Genomic DNA, 23890 nt, shown 5'->3' with positions numbered 1-23890 from the left:
GCTTTGAGAGATCATCTTTGTTCAGTTTCATTGTGGAAAGGATGATTAAAGCACAATTACATAATAAATTCTTGTGAACAAAATCAGAATAGCTGTAATTCTCTGACTTTCTTTTATGCAGTGCATTTCACAGTCAACCTATGCAGACTAGCTGCTGCTTGCTTATCTCTTTGAATTTGGGGACATTCTCAAGGGTGGTTGGTCTGCAGGTACTTCGTTTTCCAGTGGGTGCTTCCTGGTGTGGTATGTTGTGTTAGCATTATCTGTTTTATGTGCTTTTAGTGCAGGAGGTATATGAGACTGACAAATTGAGGCTGAGCTTCAGGTGAACCGTAGAATCACTTGTGTGAGGCTTGTAGAGGTCCTTTGCCCGAGCAGCTCTTAATTAGGGCATATTATCAGGGCTGTGTCCAGTCAAGTTTTGGATGTATCAGGGATGGAGCTTCCATAAACTTTCTAGGCACCTGTTCTAGTAGTTAACCATCCTGTGGTAATAAATGTGGTTTTTTTATATGTTCCAGAGTTTGACTTAGTCTTCTTGCACCCTCCCACTAAGTAATTGGAGAGAGCAGTTAGATCTGTGTGGATTTTTCTTCAGGTTACAGAAACCTGGGGCTCAGCCCTTGCTAATGTGTTTTATGCCCCAGTCCCATAGCCATCCAGGCAGAGCATCAGTTGGACTCTCACCAGAATTTCAGTACCTGTCTCATTCTGGGAAAGTCCAAATTGAGCACAGAGCTCCAAGTATGATCTTCCATGTTTCAGAGACAGATTTCACAGCACCAAGGTAGGTGCTGCCTGTTCTAGTTAGTTGTCTTTGTTGTGTGGTGGTTTAGGTATTGTGAATAATTCTGTCATCTGATGCATAACAAGAAGAAGCATTTCTAGAACAAGAGTTCAGAGTCGCAACGTGTTATTCATCACAATAATTGTATTAGTCATACATAAGTCCAAGAATTAATATCCACTTACAGTTCTAAGATAAACAGTTTTATGAAAAGCTTTTGTCACTTGATGTGTTCTTCAACAGTTTAGTGTGTTAAAAGGGGGAGGGGGAGTGGGCAAAAAAGCATAGTAGTCCATCAGTAAAAAGAGAACTTCTCCTATTGAATAAAAACCTTTAGGTCAACCACATAGCAAAAATGTTTAGGAAAATCATTTCAGTGATTATAACTTTGCTGCACTGAGGCAGATGTAGTTTCTATGGTTTGAAGACCAGGCTATCTTTCCAACCTTGCTTATGTCAGTTGCAGTATTTTCTTCTGTATTTTGCTTGTTTGATTTTGTCAGAACAGTAAGCAAGTGGTTTGAGTGGCTGCTCAAAGAAGGTGAAGAGAAGCTGTAATGGTGATTTAAGTCAGTCTGATAGCACCTGCTGTTGCCTGCTTTCATCTCTTCATGAAGGAGAAAGTGATCCAGGAGATGGTTACATGGTTCTTTGCCTCACACTCCAATTATTTTACTGAACCCTGTAACCATCTCATAGAGATCAAGGATACAGGCATGGCTTACTTTTTGAAGTTAAGGGCCTCTCCTTATGTAATTGTTTTTGAACTGGCTGGGAAGTGTCAGGAGTCACCTGCGTGTGTGGATTGGTCACACGGAGAAGAAACTTAACAGAATTCAGATCTATTATGTTGGATTTTCCCTATCTGGGAGTTCATGCATGGCTATAATAGTTTTATAGGTCTAAAATGTAGTGGCAATAGTTTTTGCAAAAAGTTAAAATATAAACAATTATCATTTAAAATGTCAAATGCAGCAGCTGAGAGTGAACTCAGGGTGGCAGCCATGATGTGCCATATTGATAAATCTAAACAATGAATTCAAACCATACGTTATGAACTCAGTAATGCAGTCCAGTTTATTCACCGGAGGGATAACATTTCTGCATTTTGACTGCTAGAAGTTTACTTTGACTTGATGTCATGACACGTGCAAAAGGTGACATGTTCCTGTCTTGTGATAAATCACATTTGTGCTCAAGTGGCACTGTCCTCCTGGTTCTAGTCAGATGAGATATAAAAGTTTGATTTATAGTGTAAAACCTTAAGGACTCTTATTCCATAAGAACTATATTTCCTTTTAAAATAAGATGCAGAGAGAACAGTAAGGTACTAAAATCTAGGGAAGGGTGAGTAAGCTACTTGCTGTGGTAAAGCCTTAAAGTGAGTGTGAGAGCATTTTTAGACAAGTGATGAGAACCTCCTGGACATGATTGACTTAAATTAGCTTGATTGCTTTTTATCAATTGCAGCTGCACTCTTTAGCATAAAAATGCAAAACATCCAAAAATCATTTGCCTTGCAGTGTAGTACAAAGATGGTTTTAGTTAGTCTTTAAGATGTTTCAAATGTTTATTCGACACAGATTCTCTGAGAATGGATTCAGCCCATATCTAGTTACAGAGAATTAGTACAGATATTGTACACTTTGGGAAAATTAAGGAAAATATGCTGCCTTATGAATTACATATTTAAGATTTTGGGTTTTTTCCTTTTAACTGTGTTAGTAAGTTAAATAGTTCAAAGATATTTGTTATAGTGGCATAATCAGGCATCTGCTGTTTAAAAAGAGAAAGCCTAGAACTTTTTCTGTGATGTGCAATTGTCCTATTTGTGCTCTCAAATAGTAACATGGTTGAAAGAGAAATCTTGAAGTTACCTAAAAATAGAGGAGAAAATTGTAATGTTTAGGATTGCAGCCCAGTGTTGAAAACTTGACCAGGGAAAGGCTGCTACTGTTATTTAAAGGCTGTTCTGTATATTGTGTTTTGATATCTGATGTCCATTTGCCATATGAATTTCCTTTTTGTAGGACTATACTGCTTGCAAGATTCTGTCTCAAAGGTTTCTGGTTTTCATAGGCTTAATGATTTATACAGCATGTGACCTTGAGCCTGATTTCTATTCCTTGGATGCTTAATGTTGTCTTAATTCATAGCAAAAATATGACTGTATATAAAACTTGCATTATTTACTGTGATGAAATGTAAGCAGCAATTTTTCTTATGTCAAACAACAGATAATATTGATGACTGACGTTATCTTAAGTTAACCTTCTGTACATATTTACATCTTTTTTTCATATGGTGCCTTCATTGAGGTCAAAACCTATTAGTATTCCTTAGATTCATGTACTTGTACATATTCCTAGGATAATGATATCAGGTTAAGTCTTTAGACACCTTCATAGGCTTAAGATGTTAAAAATTGCAAAGTAGCTAATTAAGGGCTGGCTTAAGGGTACTGTTTCAGTGTTGGAATGCTTATTAAAGACAAACCCTAAAATATTTATATATGCATATATACAAAATGTAAAACTTGTACATATACAAAGAAATCACAAGAAAACATGGGGACTCCATTGCTGTGGAGAGATAGCTTACATTCCTAAGGTTCATTGCTAATGTTCAAAATCACATCTATACACATAACTCAGCAAATGAAGTTTTATTTATTCCTGTGTTAGGTTTTGCAGTCCAGTGCAGAGATGAATGAGGGTACAGGATTGTATTTCTTCTTGCATAAATAATAGAGAGGTTCTAGAAAGTTTCAGTTACAGGGGCACTTCATGGTATCTGCACAAGTTTACAGGCGGACTGGAGAGGTGTTGCCAGGAGTATAGTGTATTCAGGTAGAACAAGGCCTGACTTTCCTACCTTTAAATGAAAATTTCAGGAATGATAGGCCTAAATAGGATTTCTATCTCACTTTACAAAAAACAGGGGCCAACAAGCTAATGCAGTTAGGCATCCACACATATAGATCTACCTTAAGACTGTATTAGAAGAGCATATGTAATAAATTAAAGGGCAAGGGTTGGTTTTATTCTTTAACTGCAATCTCTTCACTTCAAAAAAGTTTCTGAGTACTTGGAAATTAATTCTCTAATGCATCATTTTAAGTTCTGAAAAGCTTATGTATTTCTTTAATTGAACTGCAAAATGCATGTCCCTGCGTCACTACATGCAATTACATAGGAAAGGCCAATAGGTGTTGTTTAAGACAGCTTGACAGCTGCAGAGAGACATATAAGCAGTTCTACAGCATGTCCTTTTAAACCTAGGTTGTTGGTTGTCTTTTTTCTTCTCTTTGAAATGGTATTGTGATACTTATATGCACTGATAAACAGAACTCATTTTGCATAGTATAGAATCCTATGTAGGTAATCTATGCTGAGCTTTACATCTTGTTTTGTGTTGTGTGTGCTGACATTGCTCTGTTTATTGAAAGTTATCTTTTTTTCCCAGTCTTGGAGAATACTGGAGGAAAGAGCAGAATTTCACCCATATGCAGAATAATCTGTGTCTGGAAAATGTTTATGATCAGAATGCTTTCCAGGAAAAGAAAAACAGATGAGGAATGATACTGACTTTATTTACTACTTATTTACTTTTAGATTTTTCTTTAAGGGCAGATTTATAAGGCTCTATGTTAATGTCAACTGTTAGAGACTGATGAATGAATTTTCATACTCAGGTTTCATTTCCAGAACTAGGAAATCTGCTTTCATATAGCAGCATCTTCTGCATTAAAATATTTATACACCTGTTTTTTAGGAGTAACATGTTTGTGTATGCATTCCTATATAGACATTAAGTATATATGACTAAAAAAGCATATACAGTAAATGTATATACTGCATAAGCTAAAAAAAAAATATTAAGAATTATTAAGGAGTATTTAAAAAGTTTCTTGCACATGTTCTCTAGTGTATTAGCAAAATCCTTTCTGTGGTCACTTGTGCCTTCATACTTGAGAGCAACCTCAGTGGAAGGGTTTATATCTTGGGAGATTCAAAATACTTTCAAATACAGAAGATTTCAACATGTCTTTGAAATATTTCTAGGATTGAAAGTATTCTATACTGGTATTCTAATTTGCTGAACAGTTGATGATTCATCCAAAGGTCCTGCTACAGCTGAACAATGTTACAGTTGCTGTTCTGATACTTTTTTCCCCCAAGTTGATTATTTGCAAAAATTAAGTAATTGTATGGTACACAGCTCAGCTACATAGATCTTTGAGTTTTGTATTGGAGTCCTTATTTTTGAGCAATTGTTTTCTGTTGCAGTCGTAATTTCTTCTTCTTACAATGTCAGGTCATACAAAAATGCTGCTTTGTTTGTTATTCCTTTGATTATTTCACTGAAGCAGTGATTTGTGCAGGTATCATCACATTAAGGCAATGTTGACAAACAGTTTTTAATGGTTGTTAAAAATCTTACTATTTATAGCTTTAAATATGTAATTATATTGCTAGTTATTTTCTCTTTTACCTGACTTTGAGCCTGCAAATTTTTGCTTTCTGACATTTGACTTAAATTTTCCCAAATCTTGCTTCTCCTCTTCGCTGCAAATTGAAGGAGTAGGTTTTATGCAAGTTGCATATATTACCCATTTTCATTGCTCTGGAAAGATGTCTTAAAGCCTGGAAAACTGAGATTATACCACACCACTAACAAGAATCATCATCAGCTGAGTTTGAAATGCCTGTTTATATCACTTAAAGCACTGAGAGCTTGCTACAGAAGCTTATCTTTTTGGGCTCTCATTGGTCAGCATTTGTTAGTGATTTTCCCCTGAGTTCAGATATTAGCCTTATAGTAAAAATAACTACCCTTAAAAACACTGGGATTAATACCACTTTTTTGCTCTTGATACGAGTCACACGCAAAGGAACTGAAGTTGTTCCCTAAATTAACCCACCACTTGCTGGAAGCAAAAGACTTTGCTGTAGGTAGAGTGCATTTTGGCTTGGCTTGAAGCTGCCTACCTATTAAAATAGTCTGTGAAAATAGTATGCAAATTTTGCTATTTAAGGAACTATTTATTTCTAATTATTATATCCTGAGTAGCTCAGAATGTTCTCACTGGGAGACCTCCATTTTTTAAAAATATTATTGATGTTTAGAAGATAAAGAGTTACCAAGAATGTACCTGACTACATGCCAGAGTAGTCCTTTTACAGTTCATTGATGGAACTTTTCAGTTCATATTAAAAAAAGCTTTTAGTATTATTTACTGATTATTCCTTGCATCAAGCATTTTAGAAGGCACAGTTCAAACATGAGTGTGGAAATAAATTCTCTCAAGGTAATCTGTTGTTATGTAACTGCTGGTAATTTAATTATCTAGTCTATGGGTTTTCTCTTCTTTCTTGTTGTAGTAATCTTGACTTCTAAATTCCATCAAATTTGTGTCTTTGGCCTGGTAGAACAAAGAATATGGAATTGGATATCACATTCAATTCTGTTTTGAAGTTGATTTGCCACTTCTCTGCTACAACATGTATATGCATTAATATTTAATATTTATGATAGAATGAGCCACTTAAGGTTTGTTTCACAGATTTTAATCTGTTTCTGTGGTTTGGATCCAGTACATGCAGTTTAGTTTGAGTTGAGGACAAGTGATGGAACTAAGCACACCTGTAACACTTAAGTAGTATTCCAGGTCCATGCCAAACATCTACTGTTGTATAGGAGATTATGGTACCTAGTTTGAGTGAGAGGACTCCCAGCTTTTGTATTTGGAAAACTGCAGAGGTGAATTTTTAATCAGAGACATTTCAAGTAGTTAAACTTATTCCATCTTGCAGCAGTTTGCAGAGAAGGCAACAATTTTGTCTCTGGAAGAATACGGGCAGGAGAGGTAAAAAGTCAAAATGGCATATTCTTTGAAGAAAAAATGGTGTTGTATTTGAAGTTTAGCTTACTATTTTAACTTTCTTCGTTGTTCACTGTGTTCTTATGAATAACTAACAAGTATTACCCAAGCTGTTTTGTGTTACTGTATGGGGCTGGCCATAGGTCCTCTAAGATATGCTTGTAGCCAAGCTGATTCCAGCTGGAGCTACCAATGTAGGAATGACTAATAAATAGGTGGGTGACATCAACAGGTGTTTCAGTCTCAGAACAGGGTGAATTGTAAGGTTGTCCTCCAAGATACATTTCACTCAAAACATGAAATTGAGGCAGAGATCAAGGCTACAGCTCACTTCTGAGAGCATAACACAGGCTCTCTAGCTCAGAGAAAGGGTTGCCTACAGATAACTCTTCTCTGAATAAGCTACAAATGTGATGTGCTTTTTGTACTCACACTCTATACCATGTCAATAGTATTATTTTCAATAATTGACTTATTTTTATCATGTATAAGGCAGTTCCTTAAATACATTGGCATAACTTGAAAAACCCCAGACATTTATGGCCTTTCACTTTCTATTAATCTATTACAGTGTAATATTTGAGTATTGCTAGAGACAGAAATTTCAGAAGTTAAAAGCTTCCAAGACTGATAGTTTTGTGAATTGGTTTTAAGTGTATTGAATTTATAACTATGCTTATGTTGCTAAATAATATTGACTCTGGAATGACTGGCTTCCTCTTGCAGTAATTCAAAAATATTATGACAGCTATAGTTATGTAGTGAGCATGAAATTCAGTGACATAAGCTCAATGAGGTAAGGTTAGTGTTGGTTTTATGTGCTAATATTTGAAGTCTTTGTTAATAAGCTGTTGTTCCCATGTGTTTTACAGAATTTGATGGAACTTTGTATTCTGATTTTTGGGCTATTTGCTTTAACTCATTTTAGTGGTAGGAGTAAGCTAAAATACAAATTTGAATAAACTGCTAGAAAATTTACTGCATTGCTAAGATATGCATGATCAGGACTCCTTGTGGCATTTAACTTTATACTAGGATGAGTTTCAAACTGCCGAAGGGAGCTACAGAATGGTTTGGGTTGGAAGGGACCTGCAGGGACACCACCTACTAGGCCAGGTTGCCAAAGGCCATGTTGAACCTGGCTTTGAAGGCTTCCAGGATTTGGAACCTCCACAACTTCTCTGGAAATCAGTGCCTCGCTACCCTCATGGTGAAGAATATCTTCCTAGTGACTAAAATCTAGCATCTTCCAGTTTATAGCCATTACTCATTGTCATCTCATTGCATGCCTTTGCAAAAAGGCCCCCTCCAGCTTTGCTACGGGGCCCCACTGGAAGGCTGCTATAAGGTCTTTCTGGAGCCGCTTCCTTTCCAGCCTGAACAACCCTGTCTCTCTCAACCTCTTCTCATCAGAGAGGTGCTTCAGCTCTTTGGTCAGATTTGATCTTCCTCTGGACCTGCTCCAACAGTTCCATGTAATTCTTTTGATGGGTACTCAAATCTGGGCACAGTACTGTAGGTGGGGTCTTGCAAGAGTGGAGTGGAGGGAGATAGTTGCCTCTCCTGAATTACTGACCATGCTTCTTTTGATGTAGCCCAGGATTTTCTTGTAATCCATCACCACCCTCAAGTCCTCCTCCTCAGAACTGCTGTCCATCCATTCTCCACCAGACTTGTCTTCATGCTTGGGATTTCCCTGAAACAGGTGCAGGACCTTGCAGTTAGCTTTGTTAAGCTTCATGAGATAGACTTGAGAGGTGGGCAGATGTCAGTCAAAATATCTCTGAATGACATCCCTTCCATCGAGTGAGTCAACTGCACCACGCAGCGTGGTGTTCTTGGCAAAGTTGCTGGGTGTGCACTTGATCCCACTGTCTGTATTGCCTATGGTTAAACAGCATTCATAACTTACCTACCAGCTAAAACCTTTTTTGGTGTAGTTTGACCTGACAGTGCTTTCTCTTTTTAAAAGCAGAATGGCCTTGAATATTGGAAAGAGATCAATGAAAGATAATTGAAGACTGATTACTTGAATTGGTGGCTGGTTAAGCTGTCAGGGAGGGAGGCTGGGGTCATTTTGGAGGTGAGATGGTACAAGTTTGTTTTCCTGATGAGGACAACCAATACTCTCCTGTGTTAATAATTCATGTGCTGCTTTCTGTCTGTTCCTCTGGACTACAATGTAAGCAACTGCTTTAAACTCCTCTCCTTTTGTTGATTTTAAAGTGGTGAAGTAGTTGAAAGACAGTACAATAGGCTATCCTTTAAAGAGTATAAAGCCTGTTAACAATCAGCTCTATAATAACATGTTGAACTAAAATGTAAACCAGAGCAACCTTAATACCAAGAATAATATGGGTGGGAATGTTGATGAAATAATGCTTGAAAGTGGAATTTTCCTCTAGAAGGGAAAAGCTAACTCACTCACTAATGGTTCAATTTGGAACAAGAATGTAGAGCATATTAACTGTATAAAATTAAAGGGTCTGCAGCTTCAGAGTGTAGCCAAGTTCTGCATATTCTGTCTTGGATTTTACATAGATCAGATGTTTTTGAAAGAAATGAGTGTATTATACTATGGATTACCAGGTAAAGCTATTGATATATATAGGAAAAAAAAAAAAGTCTATCACACTAGATTGAAAAATGTGGGGCAAATATGACAAGGGGATAGTTTGAATTTTGTTGTAGTTTAGAATAGTTGTGGGTGTTGGTTTTTTTTTAATAGCTCTGAAGTGGAGAGTACAGTTGGGAGCTTTAAGAAGCACTTGATATGTTTTCTATGCTTGCAACTCAGTTCTTGTATCTGCAAAAAGGCCTGCATTAGGATATGATCACTACATTCACTACTTCTGCAGAGAAAACTGGAATGATGACTGCTTTTGTAATGGTTTAGATCAGTTTTTGTGATCAAAACTTTGTATATCACTTTTCCTCACATACACAGAGATGAAAAAATGTGGGCATTAAGATTTTTAATAGAAATTTGGATTTTGGTTAAATGAAGTGATTCATCAAAGATGGCTGCATGATATGGTAAAAAACCAAACAGTGTCACCAAAAAGTGCCAACAGCCCTGTGGAGAATGAAGTGGTCACCAGGAGTGGTTATCAAACACAGTGGTAAATACTGAGTACAGTGTGTGCTGGTACAGAGGTGAGGTTAGGAGGGTGGTTGACAATGGGTTACAGTTTGCCTTCTCTGTTACCTGAGGTGTGACACCAGTGTTTGACTAGTAAATTGAGAATTAGTTGAAAAAAACTCCTAGGGCCAAATCTTTGCTTAAATGTATTTATTTGTGGTGGTAAAATAAACAACAGTGATACTCTGAAAATCAATAACAATGAAACACAATAGTGCTTCTTTCTGTTTCACTTCCTCATGCACTAAATCCACTTTCATGAATGATAGATGACATTTTATCTCTCTCTATATATATGTTAAACAGTCGTATGGAAGTTCAAGAAACAGACACCACTATTGGAGCTGATTATGAGTGGCAGGTGATGGCATGAGAATTAATAAACTTCAGCTTTGAATTTGGCAATTTTTGCCACTTACATGAAGTATAACCAAATTGTGAAGTTAGTGCAATATGTTTTCCAAAGTAAGTGATGGAGTTTATTGTATTAATTAGTTGCTGAGGAAAAAGACAAAATTTAACAGCAATGTACTTGGACAGTGGTCTTTGAAATTCTTTGTGTTAGCTATCAGATCTCCTTTTGCTTCATTTTTCTGGAAAATTATGGTATTCTTCATATTGCCAAGTTTTACTAGTAAATGTACCACCAAAGCTTGGGGAAAATAAGTCAAAGTCTTAAAAATTACATAGTGTTGAGTGAAAAGCCAAAGGAGGAGGTTTTGTGTACCAGAAATCCTTATCCTTTCAAATATAAAAATATATATCTGATGCTATAAAATGACCCATATTCAATTTATTTTCAGATGATATGTAAAAAAACCCATTGAAGTAAAATGAGGAGCAACAAAATGGCAGGCATTTCTCCTAATGTACTGGCTGGCTTCATTTGGAGTTCTTTGTTGTTTCATTATTTTGGGGAAATGTGATTTCACAGTACCTTTTTCAGGGAAGAGAGAATTTCTTATATGGGCAAATTAATTTTGGTTACAAATGCAGTAGTATATTTTACTTCTTGTCTTCCATGAGATGAGGAGCTGGTTTAACCACTTTGGTTTTGCACCACCTGGAGATTCATGTTTGACTTATGAGATGATGTCATATACTCTTAGCACCAGACATATACTATATAGTAAAAGGTCGCATATGGTTCAGGCTGAGGTACTTTTACATTCTCATAACACAACAGCAAAAGCCTTGGCTCGTGATTACTGGAGCCAGAAAGAAGAATTTGGGGAAGGAGAAAATGTCAGACACGAGTAATATTCTTGAAAACATTCACAATGTGTTCCTATGAGTAGAAAATAAACTTGTGCAGCTGATACCACTCACATTATGAGTTGCCTCTTAACTCTCCCAGACTGGCAGAAGCTCAGCATTCTGAAAACTCATGTAAATCACTGATTGCAGAATGGCTTCTTGCTGCATTTGTTGGTTTGGGGGACGATACACCTATTCTATACCTGGGCTTTATTATGTAGGTGAGTTTTTGAGCTGAAGGGCTCTGCTGTGTCAGTCTCAAGTTACCTGACCACAGGTTGAGGAGATGTAAGGAAGCAGAGATATCTTGACAGATGATTTTTTTTTCCCCCTTCTTCACAATATTGGTGTCAGGACACAATCTAATTTGACCTTCCATTCCTGGAAAACAAACAAAAGAAACCTTGATTGGACAAGGCTGGGTGATGAGTTGGACTGGATGATCCTGGAGGTCTCTTCCAACCTGGTTGATTCTATGATTCTAGGGAGGGATACCAGAGATAATTCTGCTTCCTGTAATTGGAAGGAGAAACAGAAAGCCATACTTTTATAAGTATGGCTCTTATAAGATTTTAGTCTGAGTTTTCACATAGACTTAGTTTTAATTGTAATGGTTGAAATGTCTGCACAAAGCAGGGGGAAAAGGCAGTATCAGATAAGGTATTGTCTTAGAATAGGAAAATATATGATTTGCAAGAGAGTTGTTTGAATTTCCATGATGCAGACTGAAAGGTGGAAAATACTATGTCAGTAACCCAAGTCATTAGTTTCTCATTATTTAGGAAAGATTTCCGTTTCATCAGGAAGGTGAAATCCTTTTAGAAGGAATTTCCTTGTAATTGTGTGAAACGCAGGTTCTGTCTAGAACAGCAGTCAGCATTTGCTTTGCTATGGTTCATTGGGAAAGGACAGTTTAACCTTCTAAGCATGACCTTGAATTTGCTGTGACTACTACAGAAGTGTCAGAGTCCCTGACAGAGAAAATGTAGTGTTAATAAAAATGTTAAAATGCTATCATGGAACTGAAAGAATTTGCCTAAGTGTCAGCTATTTACATGAAGGGACATGCAGTAACATTAACAAGAAACCAGTCTTGTTTCTGCTTATAGACTCCATGCAGACAACTCTGAAATAAAAGATGTCTGATACTTTGTTTCACAGTGGAGGTAATAACCTTGTGCTAACTTAAACGTTTTCTTGTAATGGCCTGAATGCTGACAAGTGGAAGGAAAGATGGAGATGGTGGCTTCGCTGTGGATTTCCACATGTATTTGTTTTTGCTATGAAAGAATCATTGTGTACCATCGCTTGGTTGAATTTGTGTCTTTGAAGGAATAGGAATAATGTACTAGCCATATTGTGAGCTGGTTAGTGATGAAAGGAAATGAAGAAAGGTTCAGAGTTGTGATGATCTTCAATAGCTATTTGGGGGCAGGAATGAAGTCTGAGAAACTGGAGTGGATAGGGCTTGGCTCTGCTTTCATACACAGGCTGTCACAGGCTTGGACTTCAGTGTCATTTACTCCTCCTCTCAACTCTTCGTGTGCTCCTGAGTTTTAATGCCTACAATCCCCAGACTTCAGTTGAATCTAGTGAGCTGTGATGACAGAGTGTGTGGGAAGAAATTCATGAAGAAGAGTGAGGATTGTCTGCTGGGCTCTTAGGGTGGAGACTGGAAGAAAAGGCTATTGACTGAGAAACTGCCTGGATCAGCCAAGCGGAACAGAACTGTATCTGCACGTGTGTAAGCTACTGTGTTATCCCAGCCACTAGGGAATGGTATCAGTGCTTGGTTTATCAGTGAGTCTAATCGCCCAACTCCCTTTGACTTCAAGTCTTAAGCTCCTGTGTAGTGGCAGTTGGAAAAAGACTTGCAGTGTTTGACTGTAGGGAGCTTTTTGGAGCTTCCACTGCAATGTTATGATGAGCTTCTCAGCTGCAGCTTAACGGCCCAACAGAGAATTTTGTGATTTGACTTAAGGGATTGCTTTCAGATAGGAAGCCAATAAGTGATTAAGTATATAGAAGATGTAACAATGTGTTTCAGATGAGGTCTTTTATGTTTGTTAAAAGAGGTCTGAAAGTTTGCTGCTGTTGTGATTTCTTTTTCCTAACTAAAAAAGTTGTCTTTGAATCTCTTACTGCACATTGCTTACAAACTACAAGATCCTATTGCTGTAATATTGTAAAAAACCAAACCCAAGTCTTAAAATAAATCTAGTGGAATATAAATCTGTTTTCCAGTGTATAAAAAAGCAATGAGCCATTTTAAGAGCAGGAAGAACATGCATTTTGTGATCCAATAGATCATCTAAATTGGTCCCAAACCAAGTTTTAAAATGACTTTGCAAAGACTCTTGCTTTGAATAAATCTAGCATTGCAAAACTCAGAATAGAAATAAAAATAAAGTAGATTTGCTGATTGTTTTGTCTTTTACTAATATTGAGTTTAGTCAATATGATTATTCTGACACTTTCAGTTACATAATGATAAAATATCATCCACCTGAGTTTTCATTATGAATAAACTATGAATTTCTATGTAAAGTAAACTTTAAGACCTCATTCTTAATTTTCAGACCTATATGGCTGAAATTTTGATTGGTGAATCAGACTTCCTGCAACAGTCTTGTAGATGGAGACTTATTCTAGATATTCACATCATACATTTTCAATCCAAACCTTGGCTTCTCAATGGTATCTCTTGAAGCCAAAATAAGCTTGTATGGGTCTACTTAACGTGAACACCTCATGGTTTCAGTGCTGCAGAAGAAAGCAGTATCTGAAAAATGGACTCTACTCAAGGAAACTTACCTTTACAGTAACAAGTTGGACTGCACTCTCTTTAGTTCTCTACTTCACGTGGTGTTAAAATGCCACTCTAATGGCTTGCAAACCTTGCAAAGGTTCTCCACGTGCCCATGCTGCTACCTCTGTGTGCTTTCTGATACACTGTGTATTGGTCTAGGTGGAGCAGCAGGGCAAATGTAGAAGTAGGTCTACACCAGTCATTTCAGTACTTCCTCTCCTAGACTCTGAGTTTTAATGTGTTAGCCTTTGGGAAAACTGAAATATTTCTCTAAGAATAAAATACTTCTGTGCACCAGGCTTGGGTTTGGGAGTTTGAGACAGCACAAGGAATGCAGAATTGAATCTGTAATGGTTAACACTAACAGTAGGTTTGCTTTGTTGACCTCTGTAGGATGTTTAAAATTGCTGACAAAATTTCATGGGTAAACTGTATTTTCAAGTACTAAGATTGCATACAGTTTCTGTACTGCTGGAAGGCCAGTGTTTTTTAATCAGATTTATTTTTTAGGGTTTCTAAAGGGGAAGAAAAAAGTTATGTAATGCAGAGCAATTTGGTGAAGTTCTTTATTAAAACATTTCTGCTTAGTAAAATCCTTGGAATAACCCTTATTTTAGTTGATGGATTTGTATTTACTACAGAAGAGTACTCTTCTGTTAAGAGACTTCTGTGACACATACTGGAGAAAAGGGAGGAACCTCTTTTTTTTCCCCCTACTTGCCATGAGTGTTAAATAATTCTGTTTCTAGATTACTGATCTATACTCCAATCTGTGTATCTATTATAGTGTCTGATGGCTCACTTAATACCTTTAATGGGCAAATTAAGTGTGTGATACAGAACACTCTTCTGTGTCATGTATTTAAATAGGTCAAGATCTTTTTCTGCTTTGTTGTTTTTGAGTCTTTTGTGCATATGTCAACTTAGATTTAATGCCAGTTCATGTCTTGTTTGTTCTCCTTTTTCTGTTGACACTTTGGTGCTTAAAATGCTTTCATTTTTTATTACATTTCAATAAGTAAAAGAAACTCCTAGTCCAAGATGAAGCTGGGAAATCTACATAGAAAATAAAATATGTTTCAGGTTACCAAAAAAAGGTAGTTATGAAAAGATAAAAAGGCTAATGACCTTTACTGGAACCTAAATATGTTTGATTTCCTTGCTGTAGGTTGATGCCTTGCGGTTGCGACTGGAAGAGAAAGAAACCTTCCTAAATAAAAAAACAAAACAACTTCAAGACCTCACAGAAGAAAAAGGAACCCTTGCTGGAGAGATTCGAGATATGAAAGACATGTTGGAAGTAAAAGAAAGAAAAATTAATGTCCTTCAGAAAAAGGTAAGATCACTGATGAAAGAGTATGTCATACAACTTCTGAAGCACATTTAAAGGAAATATATTATTATGGCATATGGCTTTTAATACATTAAAAAAATGCTAGGAGCAAGTGTGTAATAGACAAGTAGTTCTGTAATTTAAAGTAGATGTTTTCCATGGGATACTGTCTATAATATTGTATCTTAATTAAATTATATTAAAAAAAAACAAGGTGCTGCAGCTTTAACAAAATTATTTGAGTTAAATGAAAATCCTAAAAATTCTGACAAATTATACTTAAATAGGAGGGATTCCATTATCCTTGCTAACATTAATTATTTATTTTTCCATCTATAATGTAAATAAAATGTGTGCAACTGCTGAAAGATTATTTCTTCATGGAAAGACTGTTTTTGGGGGGAAGGGGAGAAGAGGAGTGAAGAAGGAACTCAAGTCAATTATCTGATTTTCCTGTGAACTAAAGACATCAAGAATGGAGACTGTCTCCAAGCAGCTTAATCTTATTTCTGATTTTCCACAAATTTAGCTAACTGCATTTACTGTCTTTGGAAGTTTGATTTAATTGTTATAATTTCCACCCGGAGGAACGGAGGTGGGGGGTGAATTTTGTGGAAAGAGAGCTTTGCAAGGCTTGTTCCTACAGGAGTATTTATTTACCATATCATTTTCCCTCACACTCACAGAAATGTTTGTTAGCAGGTATGTTCTGTGTATCATTATCCTATAAAGATGCACTTGAGAGCATATAGACAGATGGACCAAAAATTCCTGGCAAAGGATATATTGTAGTATTACTTCTTCCCTACTTTTACAGCTACTATTTACTATTATGTAGTCAATTCACGTTACTGTAGATTTCTTCCAGGATTCATACATCATTCACATGATCTAGCTGTGTTTCTGTCTGCAGTTGGTCAAATACAACTTATAAAAATCCAAGTCCTTATTTACCAAAACCTAAGAAGACTGTTTTTTTTCAGGCCCAGGAAATAAGGGGGCGCAGTCTCAAGTTGTGCTGGGGGAGGTCTAGGCTGGATGTTAGGAGGAAATGCTTCCCAGAGAGAGTGATTGGCATTGGAATGGGCTGCCCAGGGAGGTGGTGGAGTCGCTGTCCTTGGAGGTGTTCAAGTAAAGCCTGGATGAGGCACTTAGTGCCATGGTCTAGTTGATTGGACAGGGCTGGGTGCTAGGTTGAACTGGATGATCTTGGAGGTCTCTTCCAACTTGGTTGATTCTATTTCTTGCCTTCCTCCAGTTTTTGCTCATCTTCTCTTACTGACGTTTTGGCAACTTATTCCATTATTATTTTCACTTCAGGTGATGGCATCCAGGCATTTGTGTTGAGCATTTAGAGATAAATTCATCCGGTGAAAAGCAACAGGGCACATTTCATATGGCACTCAGGAGTTGCTGGGCTCTCTAGTGGATTGCCCTGCCTTTACAGACCTTTTGTGATATTGCCCTGGTTGCTATCTTGCTTTCATGTAAACACTTCTGAAAGTGAAGGAATTGCTTCCAGGTTTTATTCCTGAGTTATGAGTAGGCATTAGATTCTTCCAAATGTAATATTCTAACATATTTCTCCATTTTTCTCTTTTCTGTTCAGTGCCAAACTTTACATTTGTGCATTTTAATTTAAATTTGATATGAAAACTTATGAATAGCCAATTAATCTAGTGCCTTAGTGTATTGATGCAAGGCAGATGGTAACGTCTCTCCACTCAGACTGAAGTACTTCACTCATCCTAAAATAATATTTATTTTATTGGTCATTTTCAAGTAAGTGAAGAAGGAAGAATTTATATATAGTGCTTAAATATTTGTGTCAATCATAACTGAGACTCAGTAGGAAGGAATATGTAACCTGGAAAGCAGCAATTTCCCATGGTATATTCTTTCTCTTGTCTACATTCTTCTTATCTACCATGTTGGAAAATACAAGGAATACCCAAGCCAGAAAAACTCCCATTCACAGCTGAAGCAGTTTCTTCTCCGTTCTGGGTAACTGTTTTACTTGGAGGGTAGGACGAGTTCTGCGGAGTGCTCTCTACCAAAGGTGTGGAAGAAACAGAAACATTGGCAACAAAATGACTCCCACAGGATGACGTTGGAACACACACAAAGAAACATGTTGCAGAAAAAAGTAAAGGGCTAGACTGTGAACTAATGATGTATTGTCCTTCTATGCAGTGGTTTTGGAGCAATTTCTGATTGAATTGAAAAACCACCATGCTACTTGGTATAATTTGTGGGCTTAAGGGAGGCCCAGCACTGGAACAGTGTGCTTTTAGAGGATTTGGATCAGGGTAGATTGGCATAGAGTAATAATAAACTTATGTCAATGTCAGAGGTGCAATATTACTTAATATTTCTTTATTTTAGAATCTTTGGCACCACTGTTCCATTTTAGTGCCAGTAAAGTTGGGTATGCTGTTTTAATAGCCTTGTTTAACCTGGCAAAGCTAGGCTTACACCTCATATCTGTCAGTTTAGCATGCAGAGGGGCAAACCTCAGAAATCTTTATGTATTTCTTACCAGAATGTGCGAGTTCTATGAATATGGCCAGGTTTGAGTCTGAAAAGCAGAAGTGCTGAACTGGATATGGTTCTTTCCTGTCTTTTTTTTTGCCCCACAGTTTTTTCTTTTGTACAGCAACTATAGCTTTTGCATTTTGTCCTCTAGGAATCTCTAGTACAGTAAAATCCAGTTGCATACAGTGAAGTATGAGGCTTGGTGTTGAAAACAGTAGCTGTTAATACAAGAACAGTGTAGAAGATGTAGACCTGGATCATATTAGGACAACAGCTGGTGGAAATTCTTTTGTGGGGACTATTATACAAGAACACCATGTAAAGGGGGCTAATATAATATTCTACTTTGACTTGCAACATAACTTTTCATGTAAAATGTTACAGTTTCCATCTTTAATAGTTTAAGCTTTGTAATTGATGAAGTGTTACATGACTGAAGGCTTAACTTACCAGCTAATTAGCATTTGTAGGAAATGTCATAAAGTCTCAGTTCTCATGTAATAATTGGAATCTGTGCTAGGAGTGACTGGACTGTACACTTTAGGTGATATTGTCCAGTTTGCATTAATGTGTCATACAATTGTATGCATTACTGTTAGCTGTCTTCTGGATAAAAAAGAAAACTATGGTTAGGAACATACTTGTGTAAATGAGAGTTCTACTCTTGTGTTTAGAAACTTAGATCGGTGTTATTGATGTAGGAGTTCTGGCTGAGAACACCATGGCAGTGCAAATTTCTGAATCTAGAATGGTTCAGGAAGGTGTTAGGTTTGTGATTGGATTCGATGAATGTAAAGGTCCTTTTCAAATGAAAGAATTCTGTGATGCTCCTATTATTAACTAACACATTGTTAACTTTCTAAACATATCTACCTATGCAGAAAGGAGGCAATCAGTTGCTTGATGTAGAGTATGATGTATAATGTATCAGTGGGAGATGAACCACCACACATGGATATGTGTGGATCACACATTTGGAATTCTAAAGTTAACCCACAAGTGCAAATAATGCAAAGGATAATAGATCAAATTATGCTAGATAGTTTTGAGAGAGTTTTTTCACATACAGCTCAGATGATAACTGGTGTTCCAGGGTTATATGTAGTGACAGAAATCTTAAAAACAGTATGTCATTTGCCCAGTAGAGCTGAGCTTAATGAGATTTTTTTAGGTGACAGTTTCATGCTGCGATTGTGATACCACTGCAGGTGGAAGGGAGGATGACATTCAGCTCTGAAATGTCAATGCTAATTAACAAAGTTACCTTTAAGTAAGATCCTAAGTTTTATTCTTGCTGAGAAAGTAGACACTTTACACACTAGGAATTCTGAACTGTGTGAAGGCTAATCTTTTCTTTTCAATAGATTTGGAGGATATTTCATTTGAAGTGTGATAGAGGTAAAGTTTGTATAGTGTGACTGGGCAAAAGGCAAATGGAAGTTGTCACATTCAAAAGGTGCAGAACAAAGGAATTATTTAGGGATGACTACTTATAGATCCAAAAAAGAATGAAAGAGAATCATAATTGCTTAAAAGAAGAAATATATTTTCCTGTGAAGTAGCATTCCAAGAAATGTAACAGAATTAAGATAATGAGGAGTTGTTTTATAAATGTAATGGAGAATAATTTTACACTAGAGATGTATCCTGATGTCAGGATGGGTAGGATATTTTTTTGAGCTTTCAGCTGCTGACTCAGAAGAGAGCATGTATTTGTGTGATTCACAGCTCTTGGAACTGCATCTGAGTGGCAGCCTCTTTCCTGACTGTCTCAACATGCTTTTATACCTGCCAGCTGTCTACCACTGAAATCTTGACAACTCATTTAAATGACACAGAATCAGCTCTTTCAAAAAGCAGCCTATGGAACAAAGTTCTGTGCAGACCCAAAAGGCTTATATGTCTTATTTACATGCCAGTCTTTCCTGAAAGCTCTCACAAACTCTGTGCCCTAGGTGACTGTGATATGTAGGGAGGAATGAGATTGGGTGGTTTCTCACCTGTTCTGACTGACAGAAAAGAGGGGACTCACAGTAGTGCATTGGATCTGCCTCTCTGAATCAGCACCCACTCCTTTCTGTAAGTTGTATTCTGCAGTAGAATATATGTCTGTTAAAAGCATAGCTATAGCTTCAGAATATATAAGCAAGCAGGGAATATGTTGCCAAGTGTTCTTTATCTGAAGGAGCAGTTGTTTTATTCTGTATATTTTGTTACATAAGTGTGATGACACCAGTGTTGGTAGGGACACTTAACTCCTATCTTCTTCCTTCGGGAAATATAAGTTATCTTCAACATAATTGTTTGTGAGGCTGGGAAATGTGCATCCTGTCAGGCTAGTATATTTGGAGTTGTTATTTTACTATAGGAGCAACTGGTGATGCTGCTAGTCTAGGGTGTTATAAGTGAGTCTCAGACTTGTTCCATTTTGTTAAGCTTGCTTATGTGCAAAGTGCAGTGTTAAACTTTGAATCTAAATGAGTGGTATAGTTTGCATCATGGTAATAGAACACTATTTCAAATATGCACTTTACTGTGTTTTAAGTGTAGTTAATATCATACCAGGTTTTATTGGTGATCTGCACCATGGGTATTAGTAAATGGTACCAGGCATTTTCCTTTTCGATATATTTTAGTAAGAATTGCTAGGAAATTTCAAAGCATAGTTTTGTGAAAGGCTTCCTGTGAAAATAACTCGATCAACTTCTTAATTAGATGCAGTAAAATCCATGAGAAGACAATTTTAAAACTTGATTGATTCAGAAAGGATGCATTTTGTGTATGATTTTGAATCTATTTGGACTGAGAGATTAATGTTTGCCCTAGTCTGATGCATGAAATATTTAGCAAGATAAGGATTGAATAATTTATTAATGTGATAAACAATTCTGACCTAGTCCTGAAATAACAAAGTAGATTCCACTGCTCTTTTTCATCTGCTTTCTAGGATAGGCAGTTAGAGTTGATCTACAATTCGACCTAAAGTATATCCAAGTTTGTTATAACTGGAAGTAAAAAAAAAACTTATCCATATAAAAGTAGACTTATGCATTAGCAGTTGGTTTTTACCAGTTTTGTAGTATATTACATTTCTACTCTGTTGGCATAGAATCAAACACCTTAATTTCTGCATTGCTAGAGCTCCTTGATGTTGGCAGTCATGCTTTCCTGGTGGTATTCCATTGCTGTTCGTCTGACTGAGCAGTCTGTGACTAGAGACTCTAATGCCTTAGTAAATTGGATATTTTATCACTTTTGGAAAAGCATCACCCCTCACCTTTTTGAGTAGAGCTCTTAGTGGCTTTATAAAGGCATGCAGTTCAAAGACTTAAGAGTATGCATACAGATAAGTTTAATGGTAACAATAAATGAGAATTGTTATCTTCATACTTTTTCCTTCCTATTATTGTTACCAGATGTAGCCAGAGCTAGTGGTGCCAATTTGGTCAGATTGCTTTGATAATTTCCTTGTTGCCAAGTATTATGTATTTCTTGGTGGTAGAATCAGCAGTGGTATGTTCAAATACGAGTAGAATAAATCCGAATTTAGAGTGGAATCTGAATCTAATTGACTTCCTTCTAGTACACCTGACTTCAATTTTTAACGCCTAGCCAGGCACAGAGCTAAGATCAAAGTGAAATAAAGAGAGTGGAGCAAAGCGGTTCTTGGGAAGTAGAAAGAAAAATGGCATAACACTGCGTAATCTTTTATATATGAAAGAAATATTTGGTCTATTTGCTATTCACTTAGGAATAAATCTGCAGTAAATTTACTCAAGGTAATTATGCCAATGTAAACTTGTATTTATCTGGGAGAAAAATCAGGTCCACTATATTTATTGCCGAAGAGATGCCTTGATTTGACAGCGGAAATCTCCATTCATGTTTCTAGGTTTGTGCAGAGTCCTTTATTGCTCTGTGTTTAGCTGCATGCCAAAGTGACTGTACACCATGGGAGCATTTACACGTTGCTCTCTGTGGTGCCTACTTCTGATCTTCAGTGAGAGTGAGAAGCTGCTAAAGGGCTGTGTGACTTTGGACACTATTTGTCTTGCAACAGCTGCTCAATAGACAGGATTGAGAGCATCTAAAAGCACACTTTACATTTGAGTGAAATACCTGCTGTGACCTATCCCAAAATCTTAACTATGATTAAGTCTGGATTTTTATTGTGGCTGTCATGGGAGCCATAAATAGTTTGATTTGAATGTTTATTAAAAAAAAAAGACTTTTGAGAGTTTTGGTCTTTTTTACATGTCAGGAGGTGGATGTGATAGTAAGCAGCTGAACAAATGTGAAGAACTTCAAAGTATAGAATCTAGACTACATAGAAAGGTAATAGAAAACAGGAGTTTGCTAATTTGGTTGTGGAAGAGATCGTTTCTGTGAACTATCCATTGGATCCAGTCTTGTAGGTTGTATTAGATTTACAAAACATGATTTCTTGCATGCCATTTTACGTATTCAGCAATTTTCACTGTTCAGACTCTTAAGTTGTTAGGTTTTGTGTTGTCTCTGCCTTGAAATGTATGAATTGCAATGCCTTGGGTTGGTCCCATTTCAACTCTGAGTAAGAGGAAGACGGGCCACCTTATTGACAGCTGGCTACAGGTAGGGCAGCAAAATGAACCAAGTCACATGCATTGGCACGACAGGAGCGTTTCACCTCCTTTAGGTATACTGTAATGCTGACAGCAGCGTTTGATCACAAGCATGTTGTCTTCTTATTGACACCTATGCTACAATTCATGCTACAGAACATACTTCTCAGTAAAGCTAAATCTGTGGGTTGATGTGTGGTTTTTGAGTGGGGATCCAAGATGAGGGGACGATGGGCAGTAGTATGTTCTGCTGCAAAGCCTGTTTAAAAAGAAAACCCCTCCTGAAAACACAAAGCACAGAAAGGGAGGTTTTGCTTGGTTTAGTTAAGTTTTGGTATGCTATTTACAGAATACCTGATTAACACTCTTAGACTATCTGACTAACTTCTTATACTAATGCTAAAATAAAAGTTCTTTTGAGTATTAGGAAGTGATAGCTATACATGCTTAGTTATGAAATAAGCTCTTCGTGGTGTCTGATGCTTTTTTAGCATTGAGCTGGCCATCAGTCATTCAAGAAGTTGAGACCATTAGCAGTGTCTATCATGGAAGATGCTGGAAACGGAAGTGTTGTCGGAGTATTGTAATTGCACTGTTAAGCAACCCTGTAAATTCTATAAATTCTAAAATATTTTACAGTTAAAGTACATCTCCTTGAGGAGAAATTCTGACAGAAAACTAAGTTCTGTTATAAATCTAATGCTTGCAGAACTACAGAAATAAGGCAGTTACTTGGAGTAATGTATTTTGATACAGCCATCATCTCTAAAGGACTTCAAAGTATTTCTAACTGAAACCTCTTAACTCACCACTCTTCTAGAGGTTTTATCTAGTGTTTGTCAAACCCCACCATAGAGAGGGGCATACATTTCAGGTAGTAACAGAAATAAAAATGGGGAACAAGGGCTTAACACTATAGGAGAGACAGCTACATTTGCAGTTGCTGGAACTTCTCACTGGACTGTGTAACTCTTGCAGATAAACTTTTCAGTATCTGGCACAAAAAGCAAAGAAATATGCATCAGAGAGGAAAAAATATTTTGAAGATGCTCTCAGTTTTAATATAGTACAAGGTCAGTGTCATTGATACTATAATAGCAGATGATCTCCAAATGCATCTTGTAGGGTATTACGATGAATTTCCCCATAATTGTCAAAGGAACAATGAGTGTTCTTTATGGATCCTTTCACCAAGGCTTTTACAACAAATGAAAAACAATGAAGAAAGCCAAATGAATAAGGATAGCTACATCAATAAATCCCAAGCATCAATGACCTAATGAAAAACTGGGTTGGGGGAGAAGGATTTGTGTGTCATAGATGTGGTATATAATAATTTATTTCTGCTTTCTTCTAGTTGTTACTAGAATGAGACTGAGTTGTTAAGCATATCAATCTGCTGGGTTTTAGGATACAGAGGCACAGGAAATTCAGTGAAGGCTTTTTTGTTTTAAAAATAAAATGGAAGGACACTTTTGTAGCAAAAGCAAGAGAGCTACTTCAGATTGTTACTGCTTCTTACTCAGACATAGATATAAAAGC

General features: G+C 36.8%; 1 protein-coding gene across 5 annotated transcripts in view; it reads left to right on the top strand.

The window, feature by feature from the left end:
• ERC2 (ELKS/RAB6-interacting/CAST family member 2) overlaps nucleotides 1–23890 on the top strand; it is a 486963-nt gene that overhangs the window by 160305 nt on the left and 302768 nt on the right. For all 5 annotated transcript variants that reach the window (XR_010305235.1, XR_010305234.1, XR_010305232.1 and 2 more), the window contains one exon: nucleotides 15048–15215. Coding sequence is in view for 1 of the 5 variants with exons in the window: in XM_064156707.1 (XP_064012777.1) it covers nucleotides 15048–15215 (168 nt within the window). In the remaining 4 variants the exon portion in view is untranslated. The remainder of the gene's footprint in view (nucleotides 1–15047; nucleotides 15216–23890) is intronic.

The sequence above is a fragment of the Pogoniulus pusillus genome, chromosome 16 (assembly GCF_015220805.1).
Source record: "Pogoniulus pusillus isolate bPogPus1 chromosome 16, bPogPus1.pri, whole genome shotgun sequence".
NCBI classification, from domain to species: Eukaryota; Metazoa; Chordata; class Aves; order Piciformes; family Lybiidae; genus Pogoniulus; species Pogoniulus pusillus.
Note: the sequence above shows the minus strand (reverse complement) of the source record. Positions and strands in the feature narration are given on the sequence as shown.